This window comes from Quercus suber, unplaced genomic scaffold, assembly GCF_002906115.3.
Source record: "Quercus suber isolate HL8 unplaced genomic scaffold, Cork oak 2.0 scaffold_492, whole genome shotgun sequence".
In the NCBI taxonomy this organism is placed as follows: Eukaryota; Viridiplantae; Streptophyta; class Magnoliopsida; order Fagales; family Fagaceae; genus Quercus; species Quercus suber.
In genome coordinates, this window is record NW_027069941.1 from 562,325 (window position 1) to 585,302 (window position 22,978).

The window sequence follows — 22,978 nt, forward strand, 5'->3', positions numbered from 1 at the left end:
TAGCTAGCCACTCGGGATAGAAGATCTCCTTAATTACTCCAGCTTGCTTCAACTTATTTACCTCTATCCTTACTGCCTTGGCGTGATCTTTAGATGATCGCCAAGGAGGCTGTTTATGTGGCACAGCCTCTGGATTAACATTCAATTGATGACATATAAACTCAGGGTCAATCCTTGGAACATCATAAGTACTCTATGCAAAGACATCAATGTTGGCCTTTAGAATCTTCACCAACTTCGCTCTTTCTAGGGGTGGCAAATAAGATCTCACTTGGAAATATTGCTCATAATCCTATCCTATTACCACTTTCTCCAGCTCCTCGGTCAACTCTCCAAATGTCTCAGTCAGCTGCCCCCTTGCAGGGCCCTTTAGTTGCTATGGGAATGGATCTTTAATCATCGCAGTAGGATCTAAAGGCTGCGGTGTAATCGCTAACACCAAGCACTGTCTAGCTGTGGTCTGGTTACCCACCAATTCTCCCACTCTCTCCTGAGTAGGATATTTGACCTTCAGATGTAAGGTTGAGGACACGACACCCATAACATGAAGCCAGGTCTGGCCAGAATAGCTGTGTAGGGGGAAAATGCTTCTACTACAATAAAGTTAACCTACACCTCCTTATCCCTAGCTTGTACAGGCAATCTTATCATTCCTCGGGGGACCACCATTCTATTGTCAAAACCTATCAACAGTGAATCATACCTTTCCAGGTCCTCAGGCTTCAAATTTAACCCCTTGTACAAATTAGGGTACATGATCTCTGCCTCGCTTCCCTGGTCAATTAGCACCCTTTTTACATCATATCCTCCAATCCTAATGGTTACCATTAGAACGTCATCATGTGGTTGGAGAGTTCCTTCCTCATCTTCCTCAAAGAAACCTAAGGTAGGGGTGACCATCAGCTTAGCTCTTTTAGGGACCTGATCACCAGCCTACAGGTCATAACCTCCATTCATGGACATAATCCTAGTAGCCGATCCCCACTATTCCCTGGCTTGGTGAAGATCACACTGATGGTACCCAATGCTGGCTGAAGAGCGTTATCCCTGTGAAACTTAGTACCTGAGTGTTCGAACTATCCTGTAGGCTGATGTAAAAACCGATTGAGCTTCCCTGCCTTCGCCAATTGACTCAGGTAATCTCGCAGGGTTCTACAATCCTTTGTAGTATGTCCTCTGTCTTGATGGTAGTGGCAATAAAGGTTTTGGTTTCTCCTGGATGAGTCCCCACCCATCTTATTAGGTTACTTAAAATAAGAATCATTTTTAATTTTTTCCAATATTTGATACACTGACTCTTTAAACAATGAGTTGACCAACTGAACTCCCGCGGATGACATTTGATCAAGTAACTCCGTTCGGGGGTGATTACCCTAGTATCCTCCTCCCCGAGGATCCCTCCTCGCTGGGAACATTTTAGCCTTGCCTTTTCCCTATACTTGGTCCTCCTCTATCCGCTTATACTTATCTATGCGATCCATAAGTTGGCGCATGTTCAAGGCAAACTTCATTGTCAACGACTTCCTCAATTTGTGCTCAACAGGGAGCCCAACCTTGAAGGTCCTCATGGCTACATCCTCAAAGTTTCCATCAATCTCATTATATGTTTCCCAATATCTGTCCAAGTAAGTCTTGAGAGCCTCTCTTTCCCTCATTGCCATAGATAGCAGAGAGTCTACTGGCTTGGAGACCTTGCTACATGTTATGAATCTAGCCCCAAATGCCCTCGTTAGCTCCTCGAAAGACCCCACTAATCCTTCCTCCAAGGCATCAAACAAACGCATAGCCACAGGTCCAAGACTGGAGGGGAACACTTTGCACATAAGAGCTTCATTGTTGGCATGAACCACCATCTTCTAATTAAAGTGGCTGACATGCTCCACGGGATCAGTCCTTCTATTGTAAGCAACAAATGTCAGCTGAGAAAACTGATGAGGAAGTTTGGCCTTGTTAATCCTTCTAACGAAGGGTGACTTAGAAATCTGCTGTAAGGCCTTACTCATTGCATCATTTCTCATGCCATGGTGGGAAGACATTTTCTCATGCCTATTACTGCTCTTCTCCCACTTGTCCTAGCACGAAAAGGTTGAATAGGACTCACTAGATGGAGTTCTGGACCTGCGATGAAATGAACGGTCCCTGCTTCCCTGGAACTATCACTTGGTGGGGAGGATAGGCTTCTTTTTTCACGCTCCTACGCCTTAGCTAGTTGCGCAAGCGATCTATTTCCAGTTGCAACTTCCGTGTCTCTTGATCATACGAGACATGACTCCTAGTCTTTGAGTGACTCTGCTTAGTATGCTCAGTGTGGTAAGACTCCACCATAACACTTGGGGTACGTTGCCTATCCCTCATTCGCTCAAGTTAACAAACTGGTTCTCCCTTTGCAAGCCAATTGACTCCTTCCTATCTTAGCCTACTTAGCCATAAATACTCAGGACGAATCCACCACACCTTGTTGCTTCCCACAGACGGCACCAATTGTAAGGACCAAAAAATCTAGCGGCCCAGGTCCACTTATAATAGTGGATTGAACAATTCAACCTTGGCCCAAATCAATAAAATTTGTAAGAGAGGGAAACAAACAACTAAAAAAAAGGGGGGGGGGTCTACTAAGGAAGAAAATAAGTAAGAAAAGACTAATATTGTCAATTGCATGAACCATTTGTTTTGTACAAGTTGGCCTGAGGAGGCCACATTTACATAAGAAATATTACTATTCACTCTCTTCTCTCTCAAACTTAAAAATATAATGACTAAAATGAAACATATCAAAAAAAATGAACACTATTTTTAAAATATGACAAAATTTAACCACAAAATTTTACAGTACTATATATTTCAAAAATCTAACTATTGGGTTGCATGTTTTTAACGCTTTTAATATGCATGTCAAATTTTGTGTCAATCTAACATTGTTTACCATATAACCTATAAGATTATATTTTATATATAATTTTAAACTATAAAAAAATAGCAATTTAAACCATTTATTAATGACATAACTATTGATCTTTAATTTTCTAGAAATTTTGCAAGCGTGAAATATAAGAAGAAAATGTAATCCAATGATCAATTTGTCAAAATTCACATCCAATAAAAAGATATTGAGTAAAGTTGTAGTTTAAGATTACAACTAATTTTGTAGCAAAACTTTGTCATTTCAAATATGGGACAAAGGTTGAAGAGTAAATGTGCAATCAAACTTAAAGGAAACACTCACAATTTTCCATAATTCAGCTCAAAGGTGTTTATAATTTCGTAGTTTAACCGCGTGCAAAGATAGGAATTCTCTAGACTTGCAACTTTCGGGGCCTCCATAGCAGAGGAGTAGTCATTTATTAAAGTCCAAATTGTAGAAGAAATCAATGAGCTTGTTTTCTTTTAATATACAACAATAATGATACAAGAGATACAAAATAATGAAGAAATAGAGATTTAAGGGGACGGACATTGCATTGGATTAGGGGCATCTTTTGAATCAAAAAGTTACTAATCAATAGAGAGAGTTGTAGGTAAAGCAGGTGGCAACAATTGAGGATATGCAAATGAAGAGTGAAGGAAGTAGGGTGATATTCAAGAGTCTACTCTCGCTCAAGTACCCCGCCAAGGTTATTGTGCCATCTGCAATCACTCGTGCAATTGTCCCAGCTTCTGTTGAAAGTAGCCCACCATTATAGGTTCCACGGGAAAGCCGGGATGACATGACCCGAGAGAGGAGTGCCAAGTTGATACCTGGACCAATGATTGAGGAAAGTTATAACATTTTATTTTCAGGATCCTAAGAACTTGGCAACAAATTCAAATATTCATAGAGAGTATATTCTGGTACTTTAGTTCACAAATCAATACAGGATTTTTAAAGTCTATACCAAACTGTTGGGAATGCACCACAAGTTTTGGAGCTGGTAAATGTACAATTTTTTTTTTTATAATTATGAGGTACTGAGAAATGATACATTTACTAAACATGAGACAATAAGACATGATGCTTTTTTATCTTGAAAATGGAGAAAATTTAACTTTAAAGAATCACAATTGAAGAAGCCCGTCCAGGCTTGTATTAATATATAAACTGAAAATATTTTAGCCTGAATTCATTCATGAAAGGTAGTGGAATATCATAAAGCTAATTGATACTATTTATATTGTGCCAAAATCCAGATTCAATTAAGATGGTTTTCATATTATGTTAATACCTTTAAGTTACGTATAATTTGGTGTTTGTGGTTTGAGTTTTCTAAACTTATGGTTGGTAGATAATAAATATAGCATACCATTTACAGATAGATAAAGGCACCAAATTGGATGTCCATAACTTAAAAGGTCGGCAACAATGTTAAATATAGAGACAATTGGTGGAAATTGGTGACGTAGGACATTGGACATGGGAGTGGGTGAAGGCAACGTGGAGATTCATCATTGCCCACCTGTGAGCTGCCTTTCTCTAGCATAAGAAGAAAACCAATTGTTTCCCAGCCAAAGGGCAGCAGCAGCAGAAATTTATTACTATCTAAAAGGAGGTCAGATGTGATCATTGTGGGGCAAAAGAAAGAAAAAGTAAAAAATAAAATATCGTTTCCTAGCCCAGGGGTCCAGCAGAAATTTTATTTCAAACCAAAAGAGTCCAGATGTGACCAATGTGGGTTCCCTTTTATTCTAGTGCTTTGTTAAAAAATATTCAAACAATTTTAGCTAACAACAATCTTCACCATCATCCTGTGATTGTGGAACATGCTAGCATTTACAGATGCTCAGCAATGGCTGGCTTTTTGAAAAGGAGTCCACCATATATCTCTCACTGTGAACAATGAGAAAATGAGTGGGTTAGAGACAAAGGCCGCAATGCTGCTCGGCCTGAGACAGAGTCTACCAAGATTGACTTTGACATAGGCATAGGAATGGGTTCCATACCCACAGACCATTGTGGACGCAAGAATGCCAAGCAACTCACCGTGCTGCTGGTTGCTTGAGGTCAGGGTGAAATGTATGGGTCACCTAGCTACAGTAGTGGTGGTTGGATGCTTCAATGAGAGAGAGAGAGAGCGAGAGAGAGAGAGAGAGAGAACAAAGTTTGAGGATGAAATTGACAAAATCGAAACTTAAAAAGCCAAAATAATAATAACCCCGCAATTTGGACTCCAGCCTCTTTTATTTTTATTTTTATTTATTTATTTATTTATTTATTTCACTTCTTGAGGAGCCACTTCCTCTACTTGTCCTAAAATGCATCGATTAAAATTTTCATTTCAATTGGAATTTGGATATTCATCACGTGCAATTATACTCTTTCATACATACTATTCATTATCACAAATAACAAAATAATTTAACCAAACAATGTCTCACCTTCAAGTACTTCAGCAGAAACAAACAAGATGAGTCCTGAGCAGACATACTGAGGCACAGAATATGGAACTATTATATGGAAACTCAGGAGTATTCCTATGAAAACCATAATTTCAGATGCCAATAAAATTTGCCTGCAATCAGATCATTGAAAATTAATGCATTGGCAGTTTCTGAAAAACATATCCAGAACTTTAGATAAAAATTAAGTTAATGTTAATAATTACCTGTCTTCAAACATGTTGCTTATGTAGTTTCCAACAACAATGTTTACTGGAAGAACTGTGAGGCCAAGGGAAGCAAGAAAAATTGCCACTGTGCTTGTAGACCACTTAAAGTAGTATGTGGTAACGACACTAGATTCTGAGAGTAAAATCTCCATTACGTATTTGAGCATGAAATATATCAACAACTGAACCTGATGAATCATAGAGATTCAATTAGAGAATGTGTAGAAACTCAGCTCCAACCAAAAATTAATGTCAGAGAATCGCTATTGAGAAGAAGATTGGGTTCTCAATGATTTTAGAGTCTGTCCATTGGCTTGTACTAATAAAAAACATGACATTAACCAGAATTAATTGGACTGGATTTTGATATTTTAATCATCAGCAGGTCAACAGTGAGGTTCCACTTGACAAGCTGAATTAGGAACAAAAATTTCTGATGCACAATGTGCAATCTGATTGGATAACGTATCTAAACTATCTGTTAATCCCCTTTTTAATGTGGCGGGGAAAAAAGGTTTTAATATAGAAGCAAAAATACTTATTCACCTTCTTATTATATTTCATGTAAAATCTGGACTTCTAGCTTCATTGTAATGACTAAGTGAATTTGCAATATTGATATTAAGCAAATTAAGAAGTTCATAAATCCATAAACATACTATGTATCAGCAATGTAGTATAAATTTAAAAAGCACATATATTGGCAGGTCAAACTTAAAAATATTTTTTATTTTATTTTTTCAATTTCGACAAAAAAGGAAGAAAAGTGAAGGTGCTATGATGCAGGACAGGGTAGAAGAAAAGAGATAAAGGTAACAGTAGATAAAGCAGGACAAATCCTAAGCTCACCACCTAGAAATTCCCTGAAAACCTTAGGCATTACCACCTAAGGGTGCTTGGCATCAACACCAGACCAGAAAACATTCACCTATCAAAGAAAATTTCTAATTCAAATTGTACTTCACGATCACAAAGGCCACTATTTTAATAGGACTTGGATTACATCAATATGGAAAGTTCTAATCATGCTACAATTAAATCACATAAAATCCTAAATCACAATAAAGACCGAATTCAAAAAGAAAACTAATTTAAAACTGAAGAATAAATTCCGAAATAATTTTGGTGCTCCTTGCATCATACTTCCATGGTTGGAGAAAACTCAACCTCAGGTTTTGAAGTGCTCAAGGATAAGAAATTTTGTACTTGATAATTGCAATAACTCTTGAAGCACATCTGGCTACATTAAGAAGAAATAAGCATTTTGTTTCACCATGTTAAATGCTTCTAGAATGATAAAATCAATGGGTGGAATAAATGATACAAACGACTCTTGTTCTATAGGAAGCAACATCAAATCAAGCTTCTCTACTTCATCGATCATGGAGGGTTGATTAATATTATTGGCATCAAACTCAACTTTCATGTCATATGAATCCTCTAAATATTCGCTCTCAAGCTGAATTTTTGCCTCATCAAGTCGTGACTTTTCAACAGGTTGAATTGGATCTACTACACATGGTTTAGGTGGTACTAACTGTACATCTGTGGCACTTTTATTACTTTTTCATCACAAATTTGTGGTGCCTCAATATTATTGGGTGGAGGCCATTATGTTGCCTAGTTGGGCTTTTATACCTAGTGCTTTCTTGGACTGTTTCTTGGAGGACCTTCAGTATGTCTTCCAATGTTACTGGGATGAACTTAGGACTAGAAAGTGTTCGAGCACTCATCTCATCTTCTTCAAATTGTGCCACATAACCAGTAGCGAGTCTATCTCACTAACTTAGATTGTTTCTTTGATCGAAAAAGTTACCATGATAATATTTGGACAAATCTCTCTTTTTTTGATAGGATGAAGTAATATATTTCTCTCTGAGTTTTTCTTTCACTTTTTCCCAGTTGGTTATGGGAGGCTTGTCCTTAAACCCAAGGTTTTCAATATCCTTCCAATAGTCCCTAGCTCACCTATTAGTTTCATCTTGGCAAACCTAGCCATTTTTATATATGTTGGAATGGCTTGTGTCATTGCCGAACCACGTAAATTCCTTGTGTCATATTTTTCTTTTCTCTCTTCTTTAACCTTGTGTAAACACATTATTTCACGATTTTTCACAACAATATATGATAAATCAACTTGATCAAAGAATTGATTCATCTTACTTAACCAAGTGATGAGGATCCGTGGGTCTAGACAACCATCAAATGTAGGTGCCAAGATTACATTAATATGGAAAGTTCTAATCATACCCCAACTAAATCCCATAAAAGTACAAATCACAACAAAGATCAAATTCCAAATTCAAATTTAAAAAAGAAAACTAGTTCAAAATTAAAAAAATAATTCTGAAATAATTTTGGTGCTCCTTGCATTATATATATATATGAAGGACAGAACAACAAAACCATGTTATGTCATTATGCTAAACTAATATTTGATGTCAATGATGACATCAAAGATATAATTATCAATTTTACAAAACTCATAAAAAATTCTGAGTCAATTGCATACCTTTACGGAGGGTGTAAGTAGTCTATATGCTGATCGAATTGAAGTTGCTGGTTGGCAAGGGTCCTTAGAAGCTTCTTTGCTTTCATCACATTCTTGCTCACCACCTTCATCTTGTTGCCTGTCTTCTGAAGAACTAGCAAGCAATGGCTGTTTAAGTCCATTCTCAAGTGCATCATTCTCTACCACCACTGTCATTCAAGATCCACCATCAGAAGTAAGCATATTGAAGAGAGAACATTATTGTCAAAAGATATTTTTATTTTTTTATTAACACGTAATAAATGATCATGTAAACCACCAGTATGAATGACAGATTGACGGTGCGGTTAGTAATTTAAATTTTTGAAGTTTATAGAATAAGAAAATAATTTTAAGAGTAAATATTAGATAACTATCTTCACATTAAAGGGTTAATGCTTCAATAGTTCAATTTACAGCCTCCAAATGATCTAACACGGACAGAATCACATTTGCAAGATATCAACCAAAAAGCATTACCATCTAAATCAACATACCAGCATTAGATTCCTGTGGTATATGATTTTCCTCAATTTCACGGGAAGGTTCTTTAAATGAGATCCACAACCAAATTAAGTACAAAAGCCAAGCAACAGCCATAACCCAGCCAGGCAAAGTTTCCTGATTGAATGTAAGCTTGTAGATCTTAAAATTAGTTTGAAGCAAACCAGCTAGAGCAGGACCACAAGCCATTCCAAGAGCACTAGCACTAACAAAACCTGCTGATGCCTGCATGCGGATTTTTTGTGGTACACAATCACTGATATACCTCCGGTTAACAGCTCTAGCAGAACCCAGTCTGCAATTTGAGAAGAGTGACCATGTCAACACATATCATGAGGTATAAATAAGAGTCATCTAACCAAAATTTAAGCCTTAATCATAATCTATAAATCTTACCACCTTACATTATTTCTAGTTTTCAGTTCAATCTGAGTCCTCTAATCATAATTTAAGATCTAATGCTGCACTGCAGTGTACAAAAATGAGTTTCTTGTCAATTCTAGAACCAATAAATGGTTTTCTAGTTTTTTTTTTTTTTTATCCAACCAGACAATAAAATAATATGGTGGCCTCAATAACAGGGCAGAAACCAATCTTATTGCTTGTATTTTAATACCAAATAAAAGCCTGAGTATAGCTAAACAGTTTGGTGAAATGAGAATTTTCACTCGCTATCTGACTAGCTTCATGCTGCCTTCTTAATTTGAAAGAATTAGGCCCCATCATGCTTTTTCTAAAACCCATAATTTGGGTACTGAGTTCAGTGCAGGCTCCAAGACCTGACAACAATTAAAATTCTCCTCGAAATATATGCACGTGTGTGTGTACGCCTGTGCAAATATATGACCTAATCTAATTTGGAAATAACTGATAAAAATATTTGAATGTATCCTCTGTGCGTGTGTGCACACATGCACGCGTGCATATGTATATAAATTAATTTTTTGCAGTTATGCTGACTTATAATATTTAAATTTGATCTTTCATATTGCAATAAAGTAAATAAGAATGTCATTCCCTTACTAGAATGTTGCACTCCTCATGCAAAGCATGAGCAGATCCACATAGTCTCTCAATAAAATGCACAAATATCACATGCTTGAAGTTATTCCTACCAAGTAATGAGTCCAGAGGAAAAGCAAGACTACTTACCCACACAAAAGACGTCCGATTAGGAGAACTGCTATTGAATTAAAATCATAAGCCAATGCGTACAAGATGTTTCCCACAAAAAGAACTACACTGCTAAATACAAGAGGTCTGAAGTATGTTTTATTTGACCATGCACTAAAATAGACTGAGGAAAACACCTGCGCAACAGCCATTGCCCCAATTACAATACCACAAACTGTTGCTGCAGCTCCAAGGCTCAAGGAGTAGTCATCTGCTGTAGGGACAACAATATATGTATTGACCATATAAAGAAATGTGTTCACCAAGTTCAAAAGAAGCGACATAAAATGGTAGTTCTGATCATCAACTTGTTCCTCAACAGGAGTAGGGAACTCTTCTTGCATAATGAGTGCATGTTGTGCCAAAAAGTTGAGGAAATTTGTTGAGTGGGTTAACCTGTCCACAGCTGCTTTTATTGAATCAATGACAGGATCCTGCAGATGAAAACTAGTAAACACCATAGTAAATCGCCAGCCTTATGGCTGCTTTCCAACCAAAAATATATAACTACAACTCATTCAGTAATATATATATATATATATAAACCGGGAGTAAGAAAACATTGAGACAGAAAAAAAACCATGAAAACTTGAACCTGGAGGGGAGGAGCGGACTGATCATATATTGATAAGTAGCTTCCCTGACGGTCCTGAAGTTCATGAAGATTACGTGATATGGCTCCCACAACAGCCCCTATTCCCTGCAAGTTCCATTCATCCAGGGAAAAAAGGTTTTTAGAAGTATTTTGAAGTGTTTAAATGTTTAAATAGGAAGGTTAGCCAAAAAATAAAAAAGAGGAAATAGGAAAAGAACATCAACACATTACCACATGCTTAAACACTTGCTGCAACTGGGAATATGGATGATTTGCACGAGTCTTGATATAGTCATTAGTGAATCTATAACCAAAGCGTTTATCAAACTTCTTCAGTATCTTACGCAGACCAATAGCATTTACCTCAACAAAAAAGAGAAGCTTTAAAAGATCTTGTCCCACTGCTCTATAAGCTTGTCGTAATTCACATATTTGGGATATTTTGGGCTGTTGCTGAAGGGCATCATGCTGTTCATCAAGTTTAGCTAGCCTGCTTGCAAGTAGCCCTTGTTGCTCCAACAGAAAAAGGACAATCTTCTCAATCTGAAATATTAAGAAGAAATTAAGTAGAAACATTTCATGGTCAACCTCAAGTAAAGAACAGCAGAAGTTAAAACATCCATGATGGCAGCATATGCAAGAAGTTCCTGCTTCAATTTATATTTTTTAATTCAATAGTTTCGAGGGGGGAGGGGAAAGGAGGGATTTGAACCCTGGATGTCATGAACACACACCAAGAGGTGCCAACCAATTGAGCAACAAGGCTCTTGCCAATATATATTAGGCAAGCAATACAATGACAGACACACACACTCGTGAATTTATACATGTATATGTACAGATATGTAGGTATACATCAGCACAAGAGCCCGTGCAACTTACAGCACTTCCATAGTTTGAACATATCTTGCATTGTCACCAAGACAGTAAGAAAGATACAAAAGTGAAACACAACCATCAAAATACATTCCTCAAGTTTGATCCTATGTAAGGGTAGCTTATTATGGACATCACACAGTTCATTGCATGTCTAAGAGGCATGGCAGAACTTCCATTTTAATTACCAGAACATCACATGTTTCCTCACTTATCTTAAAGACTGACAGATCTTCCAACATCACTTCCAAAAAGGTAATGAGGTTCATTTTAAGAAGTTGATTCCATTAGAAAACCTACTACAACTTAACTATAAAAAATGCTCATGCTAATCAATGTTCAACAGCTCAACGGATTGCTTAATCAAGCATAATGACAAGGTGGATGCATGATCCACAAACCCATCTGCCAAGAATTCATCTAGAGTTAATGAACATATCAACATTTTCAGTATATATGATATGTTGAAACTTCAATGTGCACTCAGTTTGACACAATGCATGTGTGATTCAATAACCAAATTGTGAATGACAGAGATATAGACAAGACACAGATAAAAACATGCACACAACATACCTGATTATCCAACATTCTTGAGAAATCCTTGAGAACATGCTGACGATCTTGTGTCCCAACTTCAATTTGTTGAGCATATTGTTTTACTTTTTTCTTCATCAGTTTATAGTTGATGTAATATCTGAAAGAAATAATAAAATGAGTATCGACAGCAGGATCCTAATTACAATAAAATGAATATGTTGTCCAATTTAATATTTAGCAACAGGTTGTAAATCTCAACTTTGTATAAGTGCATTGTTTATATGTGTGCCTACACTAAGTTGGAGAAATATGTAATTTCATGTCAGTGCAACTTCTTTGTTTTGGTTGCCTTCAAACAAAAAGATTGATAAGAATCTTTAAGGAAGTCACATACAAGCTATCATATTTAGCAAAACAGGCTTTTTATCAAAAAATTATTTGCTATTTCTACAGAAAGATTGCACCCCCTAAAAGCCTTTAATTATAAAGGTATCATTTCAGCAGGTTTTGTGTGTTTTGTGGAGAGCAACTAAATTTTGGAATGAATGAGTTTTTGTGCAGCAATTTACAAATGGAGTCAGGCAATGGACTACACAAAGCGACTACACAAAGCTGTGTTTTGCAGGTTCAGATCAAGGTCTGGTTAAATACTGTGGGATAGGTTGCTGCCACCTGCCACTTTCAGAGGTAATGTAAGGATCAAGAAATTGTTTCAGCCACTTTCATATATTCCCTCCATCCCAAAATAGACAGGGTGATTGCAAATGGCATGTAAACATAAAAATCTTCTAAAAATGCCCTTAGGTGGGCCAAGAAGAAGCATTTTTGTTTGAAGAAAGGATGATTCAAATTTTAAGGGTGGTGGATTCAAATGTAAGGATAATATAGGAAGTCAAATGGATAAATAATTTCACTGTTTAAAACTCCCACATATTTTAAGATGGCCCAAAAAGGAAACCGCTCCTGGAGGGAACAGATCAACAGAACAATAGAGAGTTTATCAATCAGTAATGAGATAAGGTTTCTATTGGAAAATGTATGTAAGTAGTTGTCAGGAGTAAGTGAGGGCCGAGGGCATGCTGTGGACATGTAGATCTGCTGTGTGTGACCTTGGGGTTAGTATCTTGGTTGAAACCGTTGTATTCATGCCTTTTTCTCTTTTTGCTATCAATAGGTTTACGTGCCTCCCTTAAAAATCTACAAGCTTTAAAATGATTGCAATAGATTGACAAAAAATCAACTCATTTGAGTTACAATGGCCATTAGACAAGATGAACAATTTACTATCTTATCACCATGACTTATTCATAAGTAGATAGCATAATGATGTATCCAAAATTCATTGTATACGTTTTTTCTTTTCTAATTTTTAAGAGAAAGCTTTCTCGAAGAAATCAGAATGAATTATATTCTGAGCAATGCAAAAAATTAGACATACACATTTCAACATACCCTTGCCATTCTAGAATTTGTCTTTCCTTCAACTTCTTCCCAAAGGCAACCATCTTTCACTAAAAATAAAATTATATATACTGATGTGAGAAGATGACTAGAAGTCCACAGAAACATATACAACAGAAGTTTGCATTTCCTGGTTACAATGATACCAAGAAAACAATAACAGATATAATTTGCGTATTATGTTGCCATAAAACTTCTCGTAGAACCAGCATGTTTCTGCTGGCCTAAAATTCAGCTCTCAGGAATAAAATTATTTAAAGATTCAAAATAAATGACTACTTCAGTGCTGTTGTAGACCTTTTACCATGTCAGAGGTATAAAATATAGTGCCAGAAAGTCATACACAAAACCTGACAGCTATGATTGAATAAGATTTTGTGCTTGAGGGCAAAATGTGGTCTCCTTTCACAGATTAAACAGCACAATATCTCTTCTTCTTTTTTTCCTAATGACTAATAGGCCAATATCTTTTGTATTGAAAAGAAGTAAAATTAATTAGTACATACACGTATGCTATTTTACATGGAAGCCTTAAAAGTAAGTAAATCTGTCAGACACATGACAGAGCCATACCTTTTTTTTTTCCCTAATGAATAATAGGCAATATCTTTTATTTTGCAAAGAAGTAAAATTGATTAGTACATACACGTATGGTATTACATAGAGCCTTTAAAATGAAGTAAATCTATCAGACACAACTACATGTTCACTTTGAGACATGTACCTAAATGGAATACCTGACAAATGAAGATATAAATACTACTTGATTTACTAGAATTCCCAACTTAAAATGCTCCTAAAGTGAAGAATTCATCTTGGGCAAAATGTCAATTATCTCGTGCGATAGAACAAGATAACTAGTCCATTTTACAGATAAACAAACTCCCATATGTCCTAACAATTGACGGTTAGACATGTCGAAGAACCAGACATACACCAAATCCTCACGTGGACTTAAGTCCACGCAACATAGCATTTCAGACAGATTGAAAATCTACAACTCCACTTTCTTATAGAGCCAGACAAGCACAATTAACAACATTGAACACCTTACATAAAACCCATTCCTAGATAGTAAAGAAGACTTACATCTGACCTTTTAAAAAAAAAAAAAATTATAAACTATTCTTTGGAAGAAAAGAATAAACATGAGAATCCAGCCCTTGAAAATTAATCTTAGCTAGCTGCAACACTAGACTTCTCAACTCCCAATCCCAACTCGATACAAAACCCGTCACTTTTCTGTATTATTTGAATACTGAAAACCTATCATAAAGCCATAAATTGGGCATGTAATTGCCACATCAATCATGATATGAGTCCAACTAAATGCAGCTATAGCGTGTTTAAATTTCCTTTCTCCCAAACAATTAATTTAAACAAACCTCAGTACTGTTCTTATTCAACTGAACGGCTTATCGGTTTATCAGTCAAACTTATCATGCCTTACACAAAATTTATGTAAAGCCACCAATTCCTAAATTTATGATAAGCCATCAATCATTAGAGCTGTGATTGCTAATCAAATTAGCATATTGACTAGTCAGCTTATCTAATTCCGTGAACATGTTTACCATTATCTCGTAAAAACCACCGAGTTTGACCAAGCCCATTTCAAACAAATCCAAATTAATCAAGTTCTAGTATCACATAGTCAGCTATTTCAGATTCACAAACTATACTCATTAAGAAAAAAAAAATTTAATTAATTAAATTAAAATCTTCACAGCTATGAATATAGTATATATTATTCCGAACAATATACCAGTAAGCTAAATATTATGCTCAAATTGAAAATTTGAACTGCAGAGAAGTTTTCGTTCCTGCTCTGTTTGGCTGCCGAGAAAAAGAAAAAACGAAAACTAGTTTCTTAATTAATAATATAGTCTTCTTTGATAGGTTTCCTATAACTTAAAAAACCTGAGACGCGGAATTTCTAAAATTCGAATCTCGTTTTCTTTTTCTAAGTTGCCAAACGGAGCACGAATTCAAAGAAAACAAATACATAAAAAAACAACAAATAAATAAATAATTCGCTCATAGAAAATGCATTACCTACGTGAATTTCGGAAATCTCGCTATAACGCTACGAGTCTGAGCACACGAAACGAAACGCAAAGTTTGTTTGTTTGTTTGTTTTTGTTTTTGGTTATATATAGATGACCATCAACGAACACAGCTATAGCAACAACAAGCTAGCAGCAAGACGTAAACAATGAAGGAAGCATATTCTTATTGGAAACCAAATGGAAACTGTTTTACGAAGCAACTCTCGATCTCGACGCGAATTTCGGAAACATTTTGTTAAGAAATGGAGATTCGGGATACAGAGAGAGCAGAACAGAAAATAGTGCTGCGTTTGTTTGATAGAATGAGAATATCTGAATATATACAATATATACTGATACCTTAAATAGAAAAGGGGTTGAGATTTTTTTTTTTTTTTTTGATAAGAAAGGGGTTGAGATTTTGAGAGGTGGTAGAGTTGGCTTTGCTATATTTTTTCTTTTGATAGGTGCTATGTTTTTTCTTACCATACAAAGAAAGCAAGCAAGCTGTTATCTGAAGGTACAAGTACTTGATTTGTTTGGAATGGAATTGGAATTTTGGAGAATGAGTGTGGGCAATTTGGGCAAAATGAAAGATACCCCCCACCAAACAAAAACAGAAAAACAACAAAAAACAAAAAAAGAGTGGCCCTTTGTTTCTCTAGTGAGGAGAGATTGGAATCTCTGTAAGTAATGAGGGGTCGAAATCAACTTAGGAATTATTATCTTTTAGACCTTCATTGCCCTTTATGTATAATAACCATCCAATTATTATGAGAGCACAATGAGAGTCTGTGTGATTGTGAGAGAGAATGACCAGAGTGCTTTATTTAGATTCGGACTGTTCAATATATATATATATATATCATATCATATTATATCATATACTATATAATAAAAGTTGAGTTTAGGCACCATGGTTGAGCCAAGTGGCTTCACTAAATTGCAATTGTTTTTTTAGATTTGTAGATTTTAATAAAAAAAATATATACGATTTTTCTTCTCCTATAATTTTTAAGTTGATAAAAATCTTAATTTGATTATAATACAAATTCTTCATCTAATCCTTATTTTTTACAATATATTTGTTCTTATTAATTTCTTTAAAAATTTTAGATTTTTAGATTTTAAGAAAAAATATATACGAATTTTCTTTTCCTATAATTTCTAACTTGATAAAAATCTTAATTTGATTACAATCCAAATTCTTCATCTAATCCTTATTTATAATAAAAGTTGGGCTTAGATGCCATGGTTGTGCTAAGAGGTTTCAATAAATTGCAAAAAAATTCTAAAATTTTTAGATTTTAAGAAAAAAATATATACAATTTTTCTTCTCCTATAATTTCTAGGTTGATAAAAATTTTAATTTGATTATAATACAAATTCTTCATCCAATCCTTATTTTTTACAATATATTTGTTCTTATTAATTTCTTAAAAAATTTTAGATTTTAAGAAAAAATATATACGATTTTTCTTCTCCTATAATTTCAAAGTTGATAAAAATCTAATTTGATTACAATCCAAATTATTCATCTAATCCTTATCTTTTACAATATATTTGTTCTTATTAATTTTTTTGGATAAAATAACAATAAGTATTTTAACAAAACGTGCAACCTACAGTAAGTATTTTTGTTAAAGCAAATAAGATAGAATTTAAAAAAAGAAAAAGAAGAAGAAGATAGAATTGAATACTATTGTGTATCAACATAAGTTCATTTTTGTTAATTTTTTCAAGTTCCTTTTTTTTTTTTTGGATAAATATGTATTTTATATCATCTTTTTCCTAATAATCAAGTAACAAAAGAAAGTAGTATTTGATTTACAACTACAACTATATTTATGTCTATCTAAAATGTTATCAACAAAGCCTAAAATCAATAGGATAGAATTACCTATATATAAAAAGGATAGAATTTAAATAAAAAAGAAAGATAAAAAATAGATGAAAGAAAAAAAAAAGATGCAATTTAAAAAAAAGTACGTTTTTCTTTTTCATTTTTACTACGTTTCTTCTTCTTTTTTGTGGATAAATTTGCATCTTATGCCATATTTTTCCTAATAATAAAGTTAAAAAAATAAGTATTTGAGTTTCACTTAAACGCCTTCTTTTTGTTCATATCATCTTCCTCACAACCTAAAATTCTCTCTATATATACACACAATTTTTTAGTGTATTATTCTTTCTACTACAGACCTTACAATTATTTACTATATTCTTCCCTTCTCCTCTCTACCATACCTACAACCTTGTAGGTATTTTTTATTTATTTATCAAATTGAATAGATTTTGTGTATTTGTTACCTTTTTATTATATATTATATCATTTTTATAAGTAAGTTTTATAGATAGGCTGAAATTCTATGTTTGATCACACCTTTTAGTATTTTTTTTAGGCATCAATATAGCAAGCAATATATTTGTATTTTTTATTTTCTTATCACATGATTATTTGTTGTTGACATCAATATTTTATTGTATGTGGATTTAATTTGTTATGGTTTTTGTTTGGTGTTTTGTTCCATGTAATCTATCTTCTTTAATTAAAAGCAAAATTTGCTGTTAAATATAAAATTGGATACGAGAGAAAAAGAAGGATCTAAAAGTGTTTTTATATCCATCAGTCCAAATTCCTATGTAAGTCTATCTTTGCTTAACTTTGTTTTCATTTTTTTTAAAGTTTAGAAATTTGGATATTTTTTCATTAATGAATTGGGATTTTGGCTTAATTTTGTTTTCAACTGTTTCAATTATTGAATTCATTATTTTTTTCATGTGTAATATTAATATCTTTTTATTTGAAAAAAATAATATATGTGTTCTTAAAGGCTAAAGCACAATACAATTACAAACATTACTTTAAGTTAGGGTGTTATGTTTATTTATTAGTAAGTTAAAATGTTACTTTAAGTTACGGTATTATATTTTTATTTATTATTAAGTTAGAATGTGTGATATAACTTACAATCGTTTGAATAAAATCAACACTAAAACAAATTATTTAAATATTAAAATATGAAATAAAAATTAAATTTCTTTTAGGTGTACAAGTACAATTTATTTTTAATCTTAAATTTTGAATTAATTCTTTTAGGATGATCCCCTCTTCATAAATAAATAGGAATTATTAAAAAAAGTTTTAAAATTTTTTATTGATCATTGTAATTAGATATATTATATATAAGGACAAATATACAAAATTCAATTATTTTTTAGATTTAAAAAAATAGTTTTTTTTTTTTTGTTTTATCTTTTATACACTCACACACACATAGAGAAAGATTTCATTAATAATTATTATACTATTTTTACAATTTGCCATAGTTTTTAAAATATTTTATAATATTTGTTTTTGAAAAAAAAAATGCCAAACTTGAACTTACATAATATACATCTTCCATGTAACTTTATTTTTTTTTTTTTCATTTTAATTGAATTCACAAAAGTTACACCTTTTGTGAACCTTTTTTTTTTTTTTTTGAGAATCCTGTGAACCATTGATTACTATTAAATCTAAGGGTCAAAAACACTCATGGTAGTATCATTATTAGTCCATAGAAATTAGTGATTTAGGCATTAACTCTTCTTATTAAATATAAAATAAAAATAAAAAATAAAAACCACAGCATTTACTCTCTTCTTTTTTCATTTTCTTTTTTCGTCCATATCATCATCTTCTTCCTCTTTTCTTTCTTTTTGCACTATACTTTCAAGCCTCCATCATGAATGGTGGTTGGAATAATTCTGAAAATAACATCTCAAGTCTTTTCTTCTTCTTAGACTCGTTGTTGGAAATTTTGAAAATAACTCTCAAGTCATTTTCTTCTTGCTAGGCTTGCTATTGAAAGAATTCTGAATATAATGTCTCTATATATAAACAAAATATTTTAGTCAAGATTCTCTCTTAAAGTTAATGTGAAAGTTCTTCTCATGGTTCCTCCACAAAGAAATTTCTTCAACAGAAAACACACCATCCAATTAAAAACTCCTTTATAGATACAAGACTATTATTAATGGTGGTAATGGAAATCCAAATTTAAGAAATATATTTTCACTGCGATAGTTTTAGAGCACATGTGGTCTCGTCAACATCAACTATGAAATTACATAGTAACACCAGACGAATAAACAAAAGAGAAGCTCCGTGGCTGCTTTCCGACCCAACTATGAGAATTTTATGAATGGTGGAAGCCTGAAAGTATAGTGCAAAAAGAAAGACAAGAGGAAGAAGATGATGATATGGACAAAAAAGAAGAAGTTAATGCTGGTTTTTTTTTCCCCCTTTAATAAGAGGAGTTAATGCCTAAATCACTAATTTCTAAAGAGTAATAATGATTCTACTATGAATATTTTTTAGCCCTTAGATCTAATAGTAATCAATGGTTCACAAAATGTGTAATTCTTGTGAAGTTACACTAGGTGTAACTTGAACCTATCTCATATATATATATACACACACACACACTAGCCTCTAAGCATGCGCTTACATGCGTGCCCAAAAACTCTTCTACTTTCTAAATGAAGTTACTCTTCAATAATTAGGGTATTTTTGAATCACATAAAAGTTCAGTTGAAAGAGGGGAATCTTCTTATATATAGTATAGATATATATGACAAAGTGATACCTTTCACAAAACATAGACTTTATCAGCCAACATGCTATGAGGCTTAGAAAGACAATGTGAGACCTTTCACAAAAGGCTTTGCTTTCGTGTGGACTTAAGCAACACAGGAACCTAATAAAATTTGAAATAGAGGGGACCATCCATCACTAGTGTATGAAGTCATTTATAAATTTGAGGTTCTGGTTATATACCCTTTGGATATTTATTTATCTTTGTATTTTCTACTTGTACAGCACAACAATAAGATCACTATCTGGAAGATAGATAGGACCGAGCTTTCATATAGATATATACGACAAAGTGAGACCTTTCACAAAACCTACACATTATTAGCCAACATGTTATGAGGATTAGAAAGACAATGTGAGACCTTTCACAAAAGGTTTTATAAAGCTTTCGTGTGTACTTAAGCAACACAGGAACCTAATAAAATTTGAAATAGAGGGGGGCCATCCATCACTAGTGTATGAAGTCATCTATAAATTTGAGGTTTTGGTTGTATATCCCTTTGGATAGTTATTTATCTTTGTATTTCTACTTGTGCAGCACAACAATAAGATCACTATTTGGAAGATAGATAGGACCAAGCAATAAAACAACATGGCAGAACCATGTGTATTTGTGCATAATTGGTTCTCATCCATAACAGCAAAACAGAATAGCAATAGTTTTGTTATTAATCAAAGTTAGGTAGGCTGTGGCTTTTTTTTTTTTTCCTGCCAACAACCTAGCCAAAGAGGTGGAAGAGCCGTGGAGGAGATAAAGAGAGAAACGTGCAAAGAGAAAGAGAGAGAGGGAGAGAGAGAGAGAGAGAGAGAGAGAGAGATAGTAGACATATAATTTTTTTTTTTTTGGTTTAGAAATAAGTACGGAATTTATTAAATAAAAAAAATGAGATCAATTAAAATATTAGCATTAATGAGGGTTTTTTTTATTACCGTTGGATCTACTTAAATCCAATGGTTTAAAAAATGTGTAACTTTAAAGAGTTACACTAGGTGTAACTCTCTCTCTCTCTCTCTCTCTCTCTCTCTCTCTGAGAGAGAGAGAGAGAATATATATATATATATATGACAAAGTTTAACTACAAAATTTGTTTTAACTTAAAACTACGATATTATTCAATATCTTTTTATTGGAGAATTTTGACAAATCCACAATTGGATTACATTTTCATCTTATATTCTCCATGCTTGCAAAATTTCTAGAAAATTAAAGATCAATAGCTATGTCACGACATTTTATTAAAGGAGGCTATCTAATCAGCCTGAAGAACATTATAAATGTTTGATGGAACATCTTCCATCCAGACCAACAAATGATGACATAATATTACTCATCTTGCTAAAGAATGAGCAACTACGTTACAATGCCTACGCACATGGGAAAGACTACAACTTTGCAAAAAGGATGCCAAGTACTTACATCCTTTGCTAAGTGGTCAAATTGAGCCAAGGAATGGCTTTTGAATTGAAGAGCATTGATAAGAATTGCACAATCCCCCTTAAGAATGACTTTGTTTACTCCTATCTCAATTGCTAATTCCAAAGAACTTTGTGCCACTAGGGTCTCTACCTCTAGAACAGTTGAAGGTAATCGATTTGCTGTGAGAGGGAGGTCATGACCAGACCCGCTACATTTCGTTCCACAACACCAATACCAGCACGACTCTCTTGACTGAAAAAAGCTTCATCAAAGTTAATCTTGAAACTGGAATTACCTAGAGTGTTTAATAGGAGGAGTATTACATAAGTAGACCTATATATGCATGAAATGTATTAGAAAATATATATATGTAATCATATCATATCATATACTATAAAAGTTTAGCTTAGAAGCCGTGGTTGCGCCAAGTGGCTTCACCAAATTGTAGAATTTTTTTTTAGATTTTAAAAATATTTTTTTACCTATAATTTTTAAGTTGATAAAAATTTTAACTTGATTACAATCCAAATTTTTCATCTAATCTATCTACTATAATTTCTAAGTTAATAAAAATCTTAATTTGATTACAATCCAAATTCTTCCTCTAATCCATTTAATCCTTATTTTTTTTAAGTGTAGTGTATTATATTCCAAAATTTTCATCTAATCCTTATTTGTACATGTAGTGTATTATAAATAAATAAATAAAGCAATTTTAACAAAACATGCAATTTATATTAAAAAATAAGTGTTTTAACAAAATATGCTACCTACATTCAACAAAACGAAAAATTTTAAAAAGAGATTAAATTTAGTTGGTTTTCTTCTTTGAAAAGTAAATTTAGTTGGTTGGTGCCACATACAACTACAACTTACAATTATGTCTATCTAAATATTATCAACAAAGCCTAAAATACTAGGATAGAAAGAAAAAAAAAAAATCCAAAGTATAAAATATTAAAATGTGTAGTAGTGTACGTTATAGCTAATCCCATGAATTTATATATAAATAAAAAAAATAATAAAAAAAATAAAAAAAGAGCCAATAACATTAACAACTTGATCTTTACGGTATATTAGGGAAAAATATTGTAATTAACGTTAACAACTTGATTTTTATGGGTTTTTTTTTTATAGGTTGATTTTTATGGTATTTGATTTTAAATAAGTTCCTTTTTTTTTTTTTTTTTATTTTTTTTTTGGTTGAAGTTTACCATGATTGAAATTTTGTTTGTTGGATAAATATAGGAATGATTATGGATAATAGTTTACCTACAATTGTGTCTATCTAAATATTATCAACAAAGCCTAAAATAATAGGATAGAAAGAAAACAAAATCCAAAGCATAAAATATTAAAATTTGTAGTTGTGTACGTAGAAGTATAGCTAATCCCATAAATTAAAAATAAATATATATTAAAAAAAAAACCACTTTCATTGGGAGGATATACACACGGGAGGAATTAATAATAAATTTGTTATATACTTTTTTTCAAATATATTTTGTTTTAATTTATTTATTTTTTGGATAAATATCAAATTTTTGCATAACCAAAAAAAAAAAAAAGGCTATTAACATTAACAAATTGATATTTACTGTATATTAGAGGGAAAG

At 33.1% G+C, this 22,978-nt stretch overlaps 1 protein-coding gene and 1 pseudogene across 3 annotated transcripts; both read right to left on the minus strand.

Annotated features, from left to right (window-relative positions):
• Positions 1-252: 252 nt before the first annotated feature.
• Positions 253-2,502, minus strand: LOC112003855 (uncharacterized; annotated as a pseudogene).
• A 704-nt stretch (positions 2,503-3,206) lies between these two features.
• Positions 3,207-15,806, minus strand: LOC112003841 (SPX domain-containing membrane protein At4g22990). 3 transcript variants are annotated; one of them, XM_065763102.1, is made up of 11 exons: positions 15,318-15,806; positions 13,250-13,308; positions 11,834-11,954; positions 10,613-10,924; positions 10,382-10,486; positions 9,766-10,220; positions 8,607-8,908; positions 8,092-8,279; positions 5,577-5,767; positions 5,350-5,483; positions 3,207-3,735 (listed from the first exon to the last, which is right to left on the minus strand). In XM_065763102.1, exons 2-11 carry the CDS (start codon positions 13,300-13,302, stop codon positions 3,497-3,499), a joined length of 2,100 nt encoding a protein of 699 aa, XP_065619174.1. In that variant the 5' UTR covers positions 13,303-13,308; positions 15,318-15,806; the 3' UTR covers positions 3,207-3,496. The 3 variants fall into 3 exon arrangements, with proteins under 3 accessions (XP_065619174.1, XP_023891831.1, XP_023891832.1); XM_024036063.2 differs by having other exon boundaries at positions 15,314-15,805; XM_024036064.2 differs by lacking the exon at positions 13,250-13,308 and having other exon boundaries at positions 15,314-15,805.
• Positions 15,807-22,978: the final 7,172 nt, after the last annotated feature.